This window comes from Aspergillus japonicus (assembly GCF_003184785.1).
Source record: "Aspergillus japonicus CBS 114.51 unplaced genomic scaffold BO86scaffold_17, whole genome shotgun sequence".
NCBI classification, from domain to species: domain Eukaryota; kingdom Fungi; phylum Ascomycota; class Eurotiomycetes; order Eurotiales; family Aspergillaceae; genus Aspergillus; species Aspergillus japonicus.
The window spans coordinates 405,652-423,181 of record NW_020291654.1 but is presented as its reverse complement, the minus strand read 5'-3'; the positions used below and the strand labels follow the sequence as shown (position 1 = coordinate 423,181).

The following is a 17,530-nucleotide window of genomic DNA, read 5'->3' as shown; positions in this document are numbered from 1 at the left end:
GATAACACCCATGGTGAGGCTTCTTCGGAAGAGGAAAGGCAAAATGATGCCAACTGATGAGCAGTTCTAGCCAGAGATATGACAAGAGACTGGTAAAATGCGATTTTCTTCTCTGCAAGCGACACAATACACTCCCAAGATTCGGCACAAATATTTATCACGAAAAGTAACATGCGAAGAGTCGGAAAGGGTTCCTTAATGAGACGCAAAGGCTTGGCCACTCGTTGCCCGACCGATGGTGTAAAACTTCTCCGATGAGCTTAAACCGAGAGCAAGCGTGTCAAACCGGTCAACACCCATCGTCTCTATGTTGCTGTAGCCCGATAGATAAAACCCAATGACAACGACGAGATATGTAAGGACGAGAATCGAGCCCTTGAAGTAATTGCTCTTGCCTTCGCCGTGAACATAGGAGAGGAGGAAGACACAAAGGATGACCGAGATCATATCCCATTGAGGGAAGATCAAGCTGGATGATGTTAGATAAGAGTTTAAAGCTGGCTTGGAAGTACGAAGAAACGTACTTGAATGTATGACTGAGTAATTCCGATGGGTCTATCAGGCGGGAGTAAATGGCACTAAAAAGCACTAATGCGGGAATTTGCAAGAGGCAGACTTGCAAAGCATAGGCTGATCCAATTTCCATAGAAAGCGCTATGTTCCCATTCATAGCGAAGGAGATTGCGTTCTGTTGACATCTGGCCGTAAGCAATCCAGCAACCAGCAAGGGAAGATGAGTTCATTGCACATACCAAGAATTCAGTCGTATTGGGTACCAGGGCAAAGAGTGTGATCCCTAGGAACTTCTCATCCACGTCGACACTCTCTAGAACCACATCTACCGTGTTGACCAGGATTTCAGCAATGATAGCATACAGTATGGTTGCCACCAAGAGAATTATCGAACTCCTGGCTTTGCTCCAATTCGGCGCATCATGCCCACCGCTAGTGTGAGTGTTTTCGAGGCCAACTTCATCGGCTTCATCCAAGTGTGACTTTGCCAAATCAGCCGGAGCTTTTGTTGTCTGACGGAGCGAACCGTGTTGAACGGACGGCTTCCGGGACCGGGCCGCGTCACGGGCGGCAACGGTAGCCGCCGTAGCTGCTACCTCAGTTACTCGGCGCACAAGGTCTTCATTCTCCTCGCTAGACAGATCTCGGAAATCCTTGAAGCTTGCGTGGTGGTCCCCGGTCGTCGTTTGGGGAGGTACAAGATAGGGTGCTGCGTTTTTGCCATGCGCGGAGAGGTTGAATTCCCCCGCAGTCTCGGATAGACCGACATGCTTCAGGGATTGCCCCAAAATACGTTTGTACAGTTGCGAATCGCGCACTGAGCCCCTGGATGTAACAAGGCCACCAATGGCCAGTGCTGAGGCTTGAGCGGCATCGAGATTTCGAGGCTCGTACGTGGCTTGCTCGTTGGCAAGAGCGGACGCTTTTCTCTCCTCGGATTCTGTGGCCCAAATGAGGGCTGCGTGAGTCCTAAGTGTGAACCATAACCCAATTACGTATGACAGGAACAAAAATAACGCAGCGAACCAGGAGTAAGGCTGAACAGCTTTCCGGAAAAAGCTATCGTTGACAGCTGGAACCTGCGAGAAATAACAGCGGCGGCAATCGCTACCACTCGACTTCATGGTTTCCACGCAGGATCGGCAGTTAAGTTCATGCTGAATTCCTCATTAGCAAGGGGCAAAGGCAGGGTTTGAGGGGATGGATAGAGTGGAGCTGTGAATAGGGTATGGGAGGAACCATGCTTACACTGCCGTAGATCTGATAAAATAGTGTTGGTCCAAAAGCGGCAATCACGGCAAACATCAACATTGTGGAAGTGACACCGGCGGATTTCACATTGAAACGTTGTGTTTTGCGTTTGATAGCGCCAAAGCACATCGAAAGGCCGGGGAGAAACAAGATGCCTGCAAATATGCTCCCAATAAGACTACCTTCTACTAATTGACCCTTTCCCTCAGTAAGTGCCACACAGTAAAGGTAGACCTCGACTATTGTGGAGAAGAAAGCATTAACAGCAGCACCCATACCCATAGACGACTGAGCTGAGATCGATGCAACAGCCTGTCCGATGAAGTAAGCCAAAGGGATGATAGAGACAAGAGCCAGGGTGAAGATAAGGCCCGGATGAGTGATGGCCGTCTGGAGACCCAGGGTCTTGCTGAGAAGGAAGTAGTCAAAGATAACGAACAAGACAACACCCAGTAGGTTGATGAAGAAGATGTTCGTTCCGCCGACCGTGTATTTCCAGTATCGCAGACCAGCTGCACGATAGGTGCACAACAGAACAGACGAGGAAGAACCGGGACTGACCCTGGTATGTGCTGTATCAGAATGATACGACAAGGCCAGAGGATGCCGGCGAAGGTGATCAAACAGAATGATGGTCACACGTCCCATGGGTATCCAGAAAACCAGCAACCAACAGAGAAGCGAGACAATGAGCATTAGCGGTCCTACAAGGAAGTAGAAGAAGATGAAGAATACCACGCGGCCAAGCGTCCACTCGCCACGGCCGAACAATCGTCGCTTCGGCTGGGTAAGGGGGCTCTCCCTCGCATGGCCTCTTTGTGTTCGGCCTAGCAGGCTATCTTGTTCACTGGCCGAATCGACACTGTTTCTCCTTCTCCCAACCAGGGACCGGTCGCGTCGAGGACCGAAGAATAGTCTACCATGTTCAAGGTCGCCGTTCTGCCATTGTTCATACTCGCTAATGCTGCGACCCTCTCCCTCATCTTCCTCGGCGTAATTCTCATCCGTATCTAGGCGGACGAAGGAGCCGAAGGGGTAGATTAGATACCAAGAAAGGCCGGAGAAGACTCGTCCGTATTCCACTGCACTGGGCGAGTATGCGAATATGAAGCATGCGATAGCCCCTGTCAATGCCGCCAAAGCGAGCCACCACCCGAAGAACAGGGTCCACAGGAGGTTGATAAAGAATAAGAGGTTACCCACTCGACCGCCAGGCGAAGAGTGAATGTCACCCTCCGCTGTTTTCTCCACCGAGCGACTCTTCTTGTACAAAGCGGGTTTCCACAACCTAATACCGAACGGGTGCGTTTCGTTTATTGCTTGCTGGCGATCCTTCAATGTGAAGCTTTCAGCATCACTTGACGCCGCCTCATCCTCCTCACTGTGAATACCTTCCCCAGTTTGACTGCCGGTCTCAGATCGCTGAATAGAAGGCTCCGGCCCAGTTCCTTCCACAGCAGCATCAGGTAGAGCGGTATCGTCCTCACCATCTACGTCTGAGCCTGCTTGAGCCAGGGGGCTTACTCGGGCGTTCAACCGTCGCCGCAAGGTTGAGCTTTGCTTTCTCAGAGGGCGAATCCTTGGCGATGCCTGCGGATTGGAGCCTTGTTGCTTAGCAATATCCTCTTCCACCTCCTGTACATCGTCATCTGTAGAAAACTCCTGTCCCTTATGAGGAACTTGTCGCTTCGAGGATATACGACGCGTTACTGATGGCTTTCTTAGTGGGCCCGATGGTGACTGGGAGGCAAGAACGCGACTTGAACTCTCGGGCTGGCTCTCGTCGGGTCGTAGGTCGTTGTCCATTTTCGCAGAAGAATCCATGGTACCTGCTGCATGTGAGTTACTTCCTTGGAAAGGAAAGAGATGCAGAATTTCTAATGTTTTTGGGTTGGGGTGACGCACCGTAGTCCCTTCGGGTATGCCCTGCATTCCTCTGTTGACGAATGATTCCTGACATATCCTCGTTGGTCAGGTTCCAAGAGGACTCAGTCGGAACGAAGAGGTAAGGGTCCTGCTCTTCGTCTTCCTCCACCTGGTCGTGGTGGTGTCGGTTGTCGGACATCCTTCTGGCGTATTGCCAACTTCTCGCTTATAAGTGATACAAGAATCGAGAGAGAGAGAGAGGGGGGGGGGGCTGGGCAATTATGGAAAGGGAATAGTTCGGGAAAAGCACTGATGAGATAGTGGCCTGCACTTAGAACAGCAGCGAACAAGATAAACAGGGCTAGAGAGCAGGGGGAAAATAATTGACAAAACAATTATGATCTGAGGCGTCACAGAGAGAGGGCTACATATTGTTCCAACGTTAAAAAAAAAATCAAGGAGGGAAAGAATAGCTGACTGTGAAAGGGGGGGAAAGGAGTAGAGTGTTGTCTTGGTACAGAACACAACTTAGTAGCTAGCAGCTAACTTAGTGAGATCATGAGATACAGCCTCATTGCATCCCCGCAGTCAGCTGAGACCTTGGGACCCCAAGTCACAGGGATTTCTTACAAACCAGACGGACAATGACTAAGGAACTAACTAGTAGTTCTCTTATAATCTGCTGGATATTGTGAAAAGTAGCAGACAGGGAGAGTAGTTGGGAAGGAAACTGGAAGAGAGAGGGTGTGGAATAATGCACATAGAAACAAACGTTCAACACTTAATTGAAGTTGAGTAAACACAGTATTGTACAGTACAGAGTACAGTACAGTAGGTACGTCGCACTCAGCAAACCGGGCGAACCGGGCAATCACTGGGCACCCAGCAATGACATGGAACGAATCCCGCAAGATCCACAAATCCCTTCGCTATGTAAGCTTGCTGTGGCTGATGAATAAGTTGTGGCGGGTGTGCTTTTGGGCGGCGGCGGCGGCGGCGTTCCTGTCGACGTCGACGAGGGCGGACAAGCTAAGCTACACACGCAAGAGCGAGCTCATCCTCACCCTCCGTCCGCTGTTCACTTGTATTGTACAACTCTCTTCCCTGTTGCTCTTCCTGCTTATTGTCCCACACTCTACCTACTTTGTCCTTCCCCCAAAGTCTGGCAGAAGATATATCAACCTTTCTTCTCCATCCCATCGAAACTGATAGACTCCACCCCCCCGTTCTGCCTTGCCGTGGCAGCGCTATCTGTCGTCATCCATCATGGCGCTCGACAATTACTACCGCAACAAGATTGAGAGCATGAAGCTCGAGATCATTCAAGGCCAGGCTGTTCTCAGACGACTTGAAGCACAACGGAATGATTACAACTCGCGGGTACGTCTACTCAGGGAGGAGCTAGGCCTGCTTCAGCAACCCGGCTCCTATGTTGGCGAGGTGGTCAAGGTCATGAGCACCAAGAAGGTTCTTGTCAAAGTTCACCCGGAAGGCAAATATGGTAAGCAATCTCTCTACATCATGCACATTGTTTGTTTTGATATGTTCATTACATGCTGACTCTAGCCTCTCTCTGTAGTCGTGGACATCGCGGACGGTGTCGATATCAGCAAGTTGACAGTTGGAAAGCGAGTTGCGCTGTTATCCGACTCGTACAAATTGGAAAAGATGCTGCCTTCCTCCGTCGATCCGCTGGTGTCGCTGATGATGGTCGAGAAAGTACCTGATAGTACGTACGATATGATCGGTGGTCTTGACCAGCAGATCAAGGAAATCAAGGAGGTGATCGAGCTGGGCTTGAAACACCCGGAGCTGTTTGAATCGCTTGGTATCGCACAGCCAAAAGGTGTGCTTCTTTACGGTCCCCCGGGAACCGGCAAAACGTTACTTGCCCGAGCTGTCGCTCATCACACCGACTGCCGGTTTATCAGAGTCAGTGGATCGGAATTGGTGCAGAAGTACATAGGTGAAGGAAGTCGCATGGTCCGTGAGCTTTTTGTTATGGCCCGAGAGCACGCCCCGAGTATCATCTTCATGGACGAGATCGACAGTATTGGATCCAGCCGGATTGACTCGGCCGGGTCGGGTGACTCGGAGGTACAACGGACGATGCTGGAGCTTCTTAACCAGTTAGATGGATTTGAACCTACGAAGAACATCAAGATCATCATGGCCACCAACCGACTTGATATTCTGGATCCGGCCTTGCTGCGCCCTGGTCGCATTGACCGCAAGATTGAGTTCCCACCGCCGTCGTGAGTTGCTGACCCTTGTCCTGCGATTTTCTGTCGCTGCCACTGCCTAAACATTCGCGTTTCACCACTAGTTGGCTGACCAGGATCTTTACTATTACAGAGTGGAAGCTCGTGCCGACATCCTACGCATTCATTCGCGGTCAATGAACTTGACCCGAGGAATCAACCTTACGAAGATTGCCGAAAAGATGAACGGATGCTCCGGAGCCGAGCTCAAAGGAGTGTGTACAGAGGCGGGCATGTATGCACTTCGGGAGCGACGTGTGCATGTCACTCAGGAAGACTTTGACCTGGCTACTGCGAAGATTCTCAACAAGCATGATGACAAGGAGGTCGCAGTGTCGAAACTTTTCAAGTAAATGAACCGGTTGTTTTACCAGGAATCCCTTTCATTGTTCCAGCGTGGTCTTGATGGTTGCCCAATATATGTCATTCGTTTTCGATGGGCTCTCGCCGGCAGCGGATTCGATTGATCTTAAAGCCCCTGGCTTCTGCTTGTTGTCGCCAAGTCACGACCAGATGGTGTTTGGGGGAAGTCTTTCAGCTCAAATGTAAGCAAGGAGTGATGTATACACGGTATGTTTACCAAGATTTTCAGTGGAAGCAATTCAAGATGCGTGTGCTCTGTAGCGATAGCCTATACCGTAAACTTCAGGCCCATGCCTATTCTCAAGGGTGACCAGCAAATCAGGAGCAAATCGGGACAAAGACGGTTGTCAACATCCCTTCTTTGCGTGGTAAGGCGCCGGGAGTTGCTGACTCTTGTCACGTGTGCATTTGCAGTTATCCTTAGTCTATACATAGTACGAGTAGATACTGTGCACTGCAAACGATCTCGATAGGCCCGTGTAGCTAATACGTTGTAACTATGCAGTTACACACTGGTGCAGAATACCAGGACGACGATCAGTGGGCATAAATTGTGCTTGGCGGCATTGCGAGGAAGTCAAATCTAAGCAGAGATTGTCGACACTGTAATCATAATGCCTGCTCTCCGGCTTGGCAACATGGTAGATGATAAGTTGACAACTCGATAGTCAGTCTGCGGTGGCCTGATGGTCTTTTCCTTAGTATACGTATACCAGTTCAGTCATTCGCTAATATCGGAGTAGTATAGAGCCGATAAACATATGAACATATACGGAATCGGGAATCCAATTGAATAATTATGAGTAAGTGATGAATCACCTTATCTGACTTTTGTTTATCGATTGAGCAACTGCTTTAGTACCGTCCTTGTCGGGGCCATCAAACATCAAACTCAGTCGGCCCACCGTCCGTTCGCCCCGGGCCTGGAGAAGGGGGAGGTGGGTGGGGTCCACCTGGCATCCATCGCATCGACTCCATCGGTAAGCCTGTTGATCGCCGCCTCGTCGTAAGGTGAGGGTGCGCGTGACCAGCCGGTAATTCATTTCCTTTCGGTCACCCTTTTTAGCTTTGCTCTTTTCTTCCTTTGCTGTTCGCCTTCCCAATCACAAATTGCCAGATTGTTCATCCCTTAGTACTCTTGCTGGAATATTTGGCATACCTTTACATCTACTGTAACTAATACTCTACACATAGATGCACACAGACACTGCACAGATATCCCAAGGAGACCATAAAGTGGATGAGTACCTAGTAGTATGTATAGAGTAGGGTCTCGGCTTTCAGTGGGGCGGTCCAGATCCCCGAGCAACAACCCCTAGTTAGAGTCTGATACTATCTAATACTGTAGAATCTGCCCCGTACTTCGTACAGGTACTAACTACCCATTAGTCCCGCCAGTGGGTCCGAGCCTTGGAATGGGACGGAGAAATTGAAGCCGTGAACGAGGGCCAGGGTGTCTTGTTGTCTCCTAAATCATGCAAGTCAGCCGAATCTTCTTCCATACTCATGGTCACTTGGTGCGGGTACCACTGGTGTACAGTACAGTACGTGTAGACTGGGGAGTGACTTTCTACATGAAGTAGTTATACCTACGTACTAGATTGAGTATCCCCTGCTGCCCTTGCGCCAGGTAGATAGATACACAAAGACTATAATCTGATGTACCGGTAAATGTATGCATCGTATGCATGAATGCCACCTTCCCCCGACTCCGCCGATACTGCCAGAGTACTCCGTGCAATGAAGTAATTACTACTCATATGTATGTACTGCACAGTACATACGGAACTCACAATATTTCTAGACTAAACCCAATTCTATCATGGTTATACACCACTGCATTAGATGACAATATGTCGGACAATCTCTCTCTCGGTCAGTCGATGTCGTCGTACATACGATGGCAACAGGTGTACGGTATATCTATGCCTCCCTCCTACTCCTAATGTTCTCTTTTCCCCAACTTCCTCCACCCCCCCTGACCCTTAAACCACTCGAATTCCTCGCTTTATCTTTGGGATACCTTACGGGCGCTTGACGTAGTTCGCTGATCGTCTCTGTTCGTACTGGAATATTAGAAGCCATCCATTCTCGTGAGCAGTTTCTAGAAATTGTTTCAAACTATACTCTTCTTCTTCCTCGTCATCTCCTTTTCCTCCTCCTCCTCCTCCTCCTCCTCCTTCTTTTTGTTGTCGTGGTTGTCGCTCCGCCACTCGCTTCTTAACACTACGGTTGTTCCCCTCCTTCGCTACGCGCAGACTTCTCATACTATATCGGCTCTCTCTCTCTCTCTCTTTCTTTTTGTTTCGGAGCGCACGTCCTCTTCTTCTTTTCCCCTCTCTCTCCACATCGGCACATAATCAAAGTCCGCCATTGACATTTCCTAACATGCCCGAAGGGGAGTTATGGTCTACTTTAGTCACCGCCATCGATCCCGAGCATATCAAGGCCATGCCAGCCGTTCTTTTGTCCACTATCGAACTGCTGGAGACGGAACTGGCCAATGCTAGAGCCGCGCTCCAGGAAATCCAGCCCAATGCTGCTCCTGTGTTTTCGCGAAGAGATGAACTCGCTCTAGGTGCGATGACTGCTTATCGTCAAAACCTCATCGGCCGCGCCCCTGATTTCTTTTACGGTACTTGTCGATTGACCTCTAAAGAATTGGGGCTTGTGCCAGTGGTAGAGGAAGTGCTACCAGATGACGAGGACAGTGACGGGGCGGTCAAGGAAGACACCGCGAAATCCCAAACCATAACCACCGTACTGCGTAAGCCGGCTACTCTCACTGATGTTTTGTCAAATAATGTTGTTCTCGACCATATCGCTCCATATCTGTCGACCCCAGCTTTGTTCGCCGTGGCCTCGACCTCGCGTGTTCTTAGATCTTTGGTCATAGACACGCCATATGTTTTCCGGCATCTCGACCTGAGCCGATGTCGCGGCGCCTACATTGCCAGCGAGGTACCAGACAACCTTGAGGCTCAGGTCGCAAGAGAGGTTCAGCTGAGTGACGCACTCACGGCGGATAATTTTTATGCGGCACCTTTGCGAGGCATCTTTTCCCGCCTCGAACGAAAATCAATCCTGCAAGATGTGCGGACACTGATACTAGACGGGCTGTCTGTGCCGGCGGAATTGATTGCCGACATCCTTCTGACAGATCGTTTCAACATCAATATTCTGTCGATAAGGGAGTGCCGGCATCTGAACGAATGTAAGTTGATGCAGGTGCTGAATTATGCGGTCAGACCTACACGCCCGAAAGGAACTCCGCGTTTGAAAGGGATATACCATTTTACACCCATGGCACAACCGTGTGGTGCTGTACGCAGGAACTACCGCGACTGGTGGAACTCAAGATGCTCCAGCCAAGAATCAAGCGAGCCTTCCACCCCCGGCGGAAATCCAGTATCACGTCGCGAGCCAACGAGTGATACATGCAGTCAAAATCCCTGGTATTACCCGTCAGGGAAGCTGTTCAAGCGGAAGATAGACGAAGGGTGGGCAGAAACAATCCAAAAATGCGAGGGCATCATTGCCTTCGACACCGTGTTGTGTCGGGGTCCGCGGCACAAGGTTGAGCTGCAAGATCCAAGCTTACCGAACGACGAGAACTCCGAGCCAGAGAGTCGAATGCTTGCGCCGGCAATAGCTACTGTCGCACTTGGCCCTGGAGGTTGCGATGGATGCCATTCAGTACCTGAAGGACCGGCGATTTGGGGCGAATCCCTCGAGGAGCGATTTCCTCTGCTTGCGCCACCTCCATTGCATTCATCCACAGTGGCAGCAGCGAGACGCCCTGCGTTAATTCCTGACAAACAAGCAGTGTTGATAGCTCGGTGTACAGAATGTCTGACCGATCGCTGGTGTCATCGTTGTAATAAATGGTTTTGCGCCGATTGTTTGCCATATCCAGAGCGCGTAAGAAGCAACCTCACCCCGCATCAGACTGCTACCAGAGAACCCAGAGGGGACGAATCGAATAGAGGCAGGTCTGGTGTGAGCAAGGACTGCTGGGAATGTGGTCCAACGGTGAGTGCCGTGATTAGAGTCCAGCTAGCTTCTTTCTGATGGGTTATCCAGTGTGCCATGTGTAAGGCGGAGTGCCAACGGACATGCAACACCTGCCGAGGAGATTACTGTGTTGAGCACAATGAAGGGTGCTCATCAACTCTGGTATGTACTAGAACCCCGGCTATGACGAGGGAAGGCTGACCAAGGGGGAAGTGCGACTGGTGCAACACGAGCACACGCCATCGAGTGAGAGAATTATATTGATTTGATTGGGACTTGATGCTCTAAAGACATCGTTGTGGGTCCTGAATCATTTCAAGCAAGCGTATCTTTGTCAGCATGGGAAACAGCTGAGGATTAGGGCTGACGGGTGGAATGGAATGAATGCATTGAGAGCGATGTCACTATACCATATACCTGTCTATAATTCGAATAGTCAACTTTTCAAGGTTCCTGAGTAGTTGGCTGGTTGGTTGGTTGGTTACTTTAGTTGACTTCAAGGTTAATATAATTGATAGTAACTTGACGGTAATTACAGTGTAAGTTAAAAGGCCAATTGGGATGACAAATCCCACCTCTTTCCAGAAGGCCCGCGGCGCTTCGGTTCTCCCTCCCTCTCTCTCTTCAAGGCTTGCTCTCCTGCTGCCTGCAACAAGCAACCATCCTTTCAAGCTGCGTGTAGGCAAATTATCTAATCTCGAAGATCTCGAAGATGACCAGTTTATCAAGCAGTCTCTTTCCATCAAAAACTTCCTCCTTATCTCCACTCTCCGCTTTGGCTGCTTTGCCCCAAGGTCCGAAAATCTCCTAGTATAAGCCCCCCCTCCCCCCGCTAGGACTAAACATCACATTTACCCATCACCTACGAATACTGTACCTATACAATACAGTACTGTATATACTGAGTTCAAAGCTATGGCCTCCGAACAAGGCTCTCTACGCTGGTCAGCGCAATTGACTGTCACGCCTTCGGATCTCACCCCTCAACTTCCGGGTGATAAAATCACACTGCCCCAGTCTGCTCTCGAGCAACTCCTTGCCGCGGCCCCGCTTCAAGACACCGTCTCGACTAATCCTGCGCTTCCTGTCACCACCGACTTCGACCCCTTCAACCCCTACACATTTGAGACCGAGTCGCGAGCACGCAATCGCGCCGCAGAGCGCCAACATCACCTACCTCAGCCGCTGACATTCCGCATTGTGAATCCTCAAAATGACCGCGTGGTGTATGCGGGTATTCGAGAATTCTCCTCAGGGGAAAATGAGATCGGATTGAGCACCTTCCTACGAGGCGCGCTCGGGTTGGACAATTTCACGCCATCGCCTCCAGAAGAAAATGCTGCCTCGAACATGCCAGAGAAGTCCCCATCTGCTACAGTGACGGTGCACGTACATCAGTTACCGAAGGGCACGTATGTGCGCTTGCGCCCGCTTGCAGCCGGATACGACCCGGAAGACTGGAAGGCCCTGTTGGAGCGCGTGCTACGTGATAGCTATACGACTCTTACCATCGGCGAGGTCTTAAAGGTAGTTAGCGGTCAGGGTGAGCCGTTCCGTTTTCTGGTCGACAAGGTGGAACCCGAGGGCCCCGGAATATGCGTTGTGGATACGGATTTGGAAGTCGACATTGTTGCTTTGAACGAGGACCAAGCAAGAGAAAATTTACGGAAACGGCTAGAAAGTTCATCTCGCACCGTGGGCAGTAAGAATGGTACTTCTCCTGGTGGCGAACTCCACATCGGCCATTCGGTCACTGGCCAACTAGCACCGGGTGATTATGTCGATTATGAGCTTGCCAAATGGGATCGTGGAGCCCCCCTCGAAATTCGCGTTGAAGGCCTTGACAACGCAGATGTATACGTTTTTGCCAGCCCACTTTCCGCTCGTCAAAGGAATCGACCAAGGGTGGACGAACATGTCTTTGGTGACTTTTCAATGCAATCTCCGAAGCGATTGAAGATTCAACCGACAAATACTGAGCTTGAGAGCGCCGATGCTCTATACATATCGGTTCATATGATGATGCCTGACGCCTCCTCGATACAAGGTTCCGGAGCCAGCTCACCGGTGCCTTACAAGCTGCAGCTCTCAAACGGCATGGCAATTAAGGAAGACGGGCCTAATGTGCGCGAGGGTCCGAGTGATCATGCGCCTGAGGACGTGCAGTGTAAGAACTGCCGCCAGTGGGTGCCACAGCGGACTCTGGTGCTTCACGAGAATTTTTGTCTCCGGAACAACGTGTATTGCCCTCAGTGCCATAATGTCTTTCAGAAGCGTTCTCCCGAATGGCAGGACCATTGGCACTGTCCACATGATTCGTCTTATGGAAATAGTCCTTTAGACAAGCAAAAGCACAATGATGTCTTCCATACACAGCATTCTTGTCGCGCTTGTGGATACCAGGCAGGGAGCCTCCCGCGCCTTGCGCAACATCGCACGACCGTCTGCCCAGCCAAGCCTATCCTCTGCCAATTCTGCCACCTTGTGGTGCCCCAACGGGGCGAGTCAGACCCCAGCATGGAAGATCCAGAAGTTCTTGTTTCTGGTCTTACCCCGCACGAGCTGGTGGATGGAGGGCGGACCACGGAATGCCATTTATGCAACAAGATTGTTCGGATGCGGAATCTAAAGACTCACCTACGCTATCACGATTTGGAGCGTTTGTCTCGGCCTACACCTCGGATCTGCTTGAACGAAAATTGCGGCCGGACTCTGGACGGCCGTGGGACGCAGAACGCGAACCACCTGGGCCTATGTAGCATTTGCTTTGGTCCACTTTATGTGGACACTTATGACCCAAAGGGACAGGCTTTGCGACGACGCATTGAGCGCCGGTATCTTTCCCAGATGATGTCAGGGTGCGGTAAATCCTGGTGTCAGAATGAGTATTGCAAGACAGGAAAGCAAGCCAGACAATCTAGCGAGCCATTTACCCCGAAGAGTGCGGCGGCCATCCTGGCGGTAGTGCGGCCACTGATTGACGCAGTCAATCTTCAAGGCGATACGCCGAATACAGCGCCTTTCCACCTATGTACCGATCAAGTAGGCCAGCAACGACGCTCTCTCGCGGAATTACTCGCCACAGAAGCTGCAGCAGCAGAGGGGAAATCCTATGATCTGGCATGGTGTGTTGCTGCCGTCGAAGCTTCTGCAGGCAATCTTGAACGATCGCGCGAGTGGCTGGTCAACTGGGCCCCGGCTCGTGGCGAGAAAACAAGTATGTTCACGTAGATAGCCAATTGCATTAAGCTAAAGCATGAAACCACAAGAGAATTGGTCTTTCTATCTTTTGCCCATAACGTAGACATTTTTGCCGGGGGGGGATTCTGATTTTTCCTTTCCCCTTGATTTCGACCACTACCCTGCACCAAATGGCTTCAATCAACACTCGGGTGTAGATCCGCGTGAAATTCTTGTAGGGTCAACCTAAAGGACGTCTGACCGGGACCTGTGATGACACTAAAATGCGGAGTCATACTGGAGTGCTGGGGACTGGACAAGGGTTTGGCGAAGTATACTTTTGTTTAAATACCAGAGTAACTAAAAGTCCCGTCAATCGGAAGGATCAAGTACACCGCTAGCTCGGAAATTCGAAGATGCACGTATGGTATAACTAAAGCAGCGAGAGAAATCATGATATTCATACAAAGCTGCCGCGAAGCCAATCAAGCAGTGTCTTCGCTGCAAAGGTGCGGTTCGACTTACAAACAGCCCGAGTGCAACGCATCGTCGTTCCAATGTATAAGATTTGATGGCCGCGCCTCCAGTGAGCGCCCCGGATATCGATTTCGTAGTCTCGGTCAGGCAGCGCCCGTCTTGGCAGCCAGGGTACCACTTCCTCGGGAGGAGAAAATTCCCATGATACCGAATACCACATAGAACAGGGCCAAGGGATACGCCACCAGGCCTCTCATGCCGCGCATACGGGCGACGGCGCAGAACATCCCCGAGGAGCTGTAGGTGCACCAGCCAACGGCGGCGGTGGTCAGGAGATAGCCGAACATGGTATCCATGGGAATGAGAATCCCAACCAAGCTCGTCAGCACCAAGGGCAAGAAGCAGTAGCCAAGTACGCTGGCGGAGCGGGGGAAGGTCAGGGTTGCAGAGAAATGGCCGGCGGCCGAGGCGTCCGACATGGTGGGTTTGTGGTGCGGAGAATAGTTGGTGGGATCGGCGGCGTTGGCCACGGGGACCGCGTCGAGCGCGGGCGACATCAAGCTGAGGATCAGGTGCAAGGCAACCGTGCCGAATACCGCGACGCCGTAGATATACCCATAAAAGACCTTGCCGGACAGCAGGAGGAAGGTGCCGTAGAGTACGATGTAAAGCAGCGCGCCGTAGAGGTCGCTGTCGTCCATCAGGTGCTGATCAATGCGAGCAAAGGGATTCAAGACGGTTAAGGTCTAAACATACAGCATCAATGATGTTTCAGGTCAGTCAGTGAAGAACTTCAATAAAGCGGCTTTCTCTCTCTCTTTTTCTGCGTCAAAATATCCATTACCTTGGTGCGAATGTGTTCAAAATTGACTCCCAGTTCTTCCAGAAGCGGCGGCTCCCCATCATACCCCTCAGTCCCAAATGCAGCAAGCCACCCCGTCCGTAAACCGCCCTGTTCACCCATCCTGCCGCTCACTCCTGCAGATGGGGAGCCGAAGCCGCCATATCCGCTTCCCACCCCTCCGACGGGATAAGCTTGGGCGGCAGGATTGGAGGGACCTCCAAAGCCTCCATAGGAAGCTTGAGAAGGGGTTGTATGACCGGAGACAGACTGATAGGATGTTGGGTAGAATTGAAGGTTCTGCGCAGAGGCCTGCGCTCCGTAGGGCTGTTGCTGCGGGTAATACTGGGCCATGGCGGCCAAGGTCAGGGGGAGAAGCTAGAGGGGAGGAGATGTTTTGTGAAAAGAAGACACTGGTGTTCTATTGCGCAGCCACTGAAGAAGAGTTAGTGGGCGAGTAAATGTAAATGGCAAAGTTCTGTAAGTGGGTGAGGGAAATTGAAGTAGATGTATGAGAGAGAGGCGCGGAAGAACAGCTGGCTGGCGGTGATGAAAGATGGGAGGCCTTGTTGGTGCCTGAGGTGTGTAATGTACGGTACACGGCAAGCTGCCGACCCACTTTGGTTTACGCTATGCAACAGCTTATCTGATCTATGGATTCTGAAAGTGTACAGTACATTTGGTCACAGCACATAAATGCACATTAAGATGGCCGCAAAACGCTCGATTCAGGCTGCTAGAGAATAGAACAATATCTTTCTATTCAAAATGCTACAATACATCGCTCTGGCTTAATTTTACAGGAAGTTGATGCCGATTCCCAATTGAAGGCCCTTGCGGCCTTCTTCGCCTTTGCGCAACACTAGCGGCAGCGAGAAGTTCAACTCAAATCTGGCAACTGGATGAGCATAAACCAATCCAACACCCGCGGCGACGCTGGGCAAACCATTTGCCAGCTCGGAAATGGTCGATACCATGGCATCTTTCACCTCACCACTGGAAGTGGGGACATTCTTGTCAGCCGTGCGCAGTGGCAAAAGCCGACCACCGTTCATAAATGCTTGTAGACGGAAAGGCTTGTCGGCACCCACTCTCGGGAGTGGAAGCAGCAAATTGGCACTTCCTGCAGCATACACGTCTCCTCCAACCGCATCCGCTCCGTCATGCGGTCCGAGGCCACAAAGACGGAACCCACGCACATCTGTGGGGCCTCCCAGGAGGAAACGGTCGTTAACGCGAGATAATTGTGGTCGAGAATCCGAATCAAGGCCGAGAGGGTACAAAAGTCCCGCACGGAATCCAGTTGTGAAACTGACGCCGCTGTCGCCCTTAAGACCAGGGATGGGGACGGGGACCGCAGCTTGTGTTTCAATCTCCGACTTCCAGAAAGAGACATCGCCCTTGAGCGGACCCCAGCCAGCCAGTTCATTGAAGGCCTTGGCGTAGTAGCCACGCGAGGGAAGGAGCGCATTGTCCCTCCGATCCTTAGTCCAGCTGTGGAAGACGCTGCTCTTCACGCTGTCTCCGGCGTCGGCGCGAACAGTCGAGGATGCATTTTCGGAAAGGCCAGTCATTTGTCTCCAGAAATTATTATATCCGAATTCATGGTGGTGTCCGGACGAGCTTATCCAGCGAAGTTTGCTCCACCCGCCTTTCAGAACCTCCTCGTGGCTTGCCCAAGACTTCTGTGTAGCACTAGCGATTCCACCAAGCTCCAGGCGGAAATCGGGATCGCTGAAAAGTGGGGTGTCAAAGGTGGCCTGGTACGCGGATCTTGTCCTGGTGCCCAGCGAAGCATTCAAGTTCAGGTTTTCTGCACCTCCAAGCACATTACGCCAGAGAAGGTTACCATAAGCGGACCCTTCAGTATTTCCAAGATCAGTACCCGTCTTGAGCAAGACGCGAGACTTCTCCTTCACCGACAGCAGGACATCAATGGTCGGGAGACCAGTTTGCGGGTCAGCCGGTGATGACTGATCTAGATATACCGAGATCGGCTGTTGAAAGACATCTGTACCCGTATTAGAATTTAACCTGTAGCATGGAATGATACAAGGGAATAACCCACCAAACCTGCCAAGCTTGTCCGCACGTGCCGATACTTCCTGCAAGGCTTCCGAGAGCGTATAGGGCCGAGTTTGATTGCTGCTAAGCAGAGGGTTGAATATCTGCTCCAGAAAGCTTCTGCGGGTATGGCGGGCACCGTGAACCTGTACTGAAGAGATGACACATGGTAGAGTGGAATTTTGGTCAATCTGATGCCATCGTGAACAACCGCGTTAGTCATTTGTTGCTGATATACCTGGGCTCCCCGGCCCAAGGCAGAGCAATTCGAGGACAGACGAGTCTGCAAAACTGACCAATTCACCGAGGCGATTTTGCGCCTTCTCATAGATCGCTCTGACCCGTTCATTGACAGCTTTCTGCTGCTCTTCCTGCACCTTCGGGTCGGTACGTTGTTGGAGACGCTCGAAGATCTAGAAGCGCGAGCGTCGAGCACATTGTCAGTCCAAGCGCTTTGTGATAGTCAGTGGGAGGGAAAGAAGGAATTGACTGACATCTCCGTCGTCAGCGGAAAGTGGAGAAGACATTGCTGCGGCGGCAATGGCCAAACGAGAGACCTTGCTTGCTTCCTTCGCTTTCCACTTTGGCAAGGTGATGCGAAGACCTCGGAGAGGCTGAGGCGATCCTCCCGCACACGTGACTGGTGGTCTCCCATCCTTCGGAGAGGGAGGGGGCGCTTAACTAATACGTAGTTAGTTAG

At 51.3% G+C, this 17,530-nt stretch overlaps 4 protein-coding genes across 4 annotated transcripts; 2 read left to right on the top strand and 2 right to left on the bottom strand.

Annotated features, from left to right (window-relative positions):
• Positions 1-32: 32 nt before the first annotated feature.
• Positions 33-3,829, bottom strand: BO86DRAFT_427907 (calcium/hydrogen antiporter; the record flags this gene model as incomplete). Its single annotated transcript, XM_025675566.1, has 5 exons — positions 33-469; positions 525-688; positions 753-1,670; positions 1,762-3,596; positions 3,670-3,829. The coding sequence occupies 5 exons, from the start codon at positions 3,827-3,829 to the stop codon at positions 196-198; spliced, it is 3,351 nt and encodes a 1,116-aa protein (XP_025528847.1). The 3' UTR covers positions 33-195.
• Positions 3,830-4,601: 772 nt separating this feature from the next.
• On the top strand, positions 4,602-6,515 carry BO86DRAFT_388457 (proteasome regulatory particle base subunit RPT6). The gene is made up of 3 exons (XM_025671855.1): positions 4,602-5,131; positions 5,210-5,885; positions 5,986-6,515. The coding sequence occupies exons 1-3, from the start codon at positions 4,897-4,899 to the stop codon at positions 6,242-6,244; spliced, it is 1,170 nt and encodes a 389-aa protein (XP_025528846.1). The 5' UTR covers positions 4,602-4,896; the 3' UTR covers positions 6,245-6,515.
• Positions 6,516-8,346: 1,831 nt separating this feature from the next.
• Positions 8,347-10,787, top strand: BO86DRAFT_360261 (uncharacterized protein). Its single transcript, XM_025669806.1, has 3 exons — positions 8,347-10,286; positions 10,338-10,430; positions 10,482-10,787. The coding sequence occupies exons 1-3, from the start codon at positions 8,643-8,645 to the stop codon at positions 10,530-10,532; spliced, it is 1,788 nt and encodes a 595-aa protein (XP_025528845.1). The 5' UTR covers positions 8,347-8,642; the 3' UTR covers positions 10,533-10,787.
• A 3,281-nt stretch (positions 10,788-14,068) lies between these two features.
• On the bottom strand, positions 14,069-17,357 carry BO86DRAFT_418184 (Yip1-domain-containing protein; the record flags this gene model as incomplete). The annotated part of the gene is made up of 7 exons (XM_025675069.1): positions 14,069-14,671; positions 14,770-15,144; position 15,396; positions 15,568-16,777; positions 16,835-17,021; positions 17,127-17,243; positions 17,325-17,357. The coding sequence occupies 7 exons, from the start codon at positions 17,355-17,357 to the stop codon at positions 14,069-14,071; spliced, it is 2,526 nt and encodes an 841-aa protein (XP_025528844.1).
• Between the last annotated feature and the right edge of the window lie 173 nt (positions 17,358-17,530).

Bases quoted from the DNA above. Each gene is read 5' to 3' on its own strand.
- BO86DRAFT_360261 (XM_025669806.1), top strand. From the start codon at position 8,643: ATGCCCGAAGGGGAGTTATGGTCTACTTTAGTCACCGCCATCGATCCC. The intron at 10,287-10,337 runs GTGAGTGCCGTG...TGGGTTATCCAG, and splicing joins GCTGGGAATGTGGTCCAACG to TGTGCCATGTGTAAGGCGGA. The intron at 10,431-10,481 runs GTATGTACTAGA...CCAAGGGGGAAG, and splicing joins AAGGGTGCTCATCAACTCTG to TGCGACTGGTGCAACACGAG.
- BO86DRAFT_388457 (XM_025671855.1), top strand. From the start codon at position 4,897: ATGGCGCTCGACAATTACTACCGCAACAAGATTGAGAGCATGAAGCTC. The intron at 5,132-5,209 runs GTAAGCAATCTC...CTCTCTCTGTAG, and splicing joins TCACCCGGAAGGCAAATATG to TCGTGGACATCGCGGACGGT. The intron at 5,886-5,985 runs GTGAGTTGCTGA...TTACTATTACAG, and splicing joins ATTGAGTTCCCACCGCCGTC to AGTGGAAGCTCGTGCCGACA.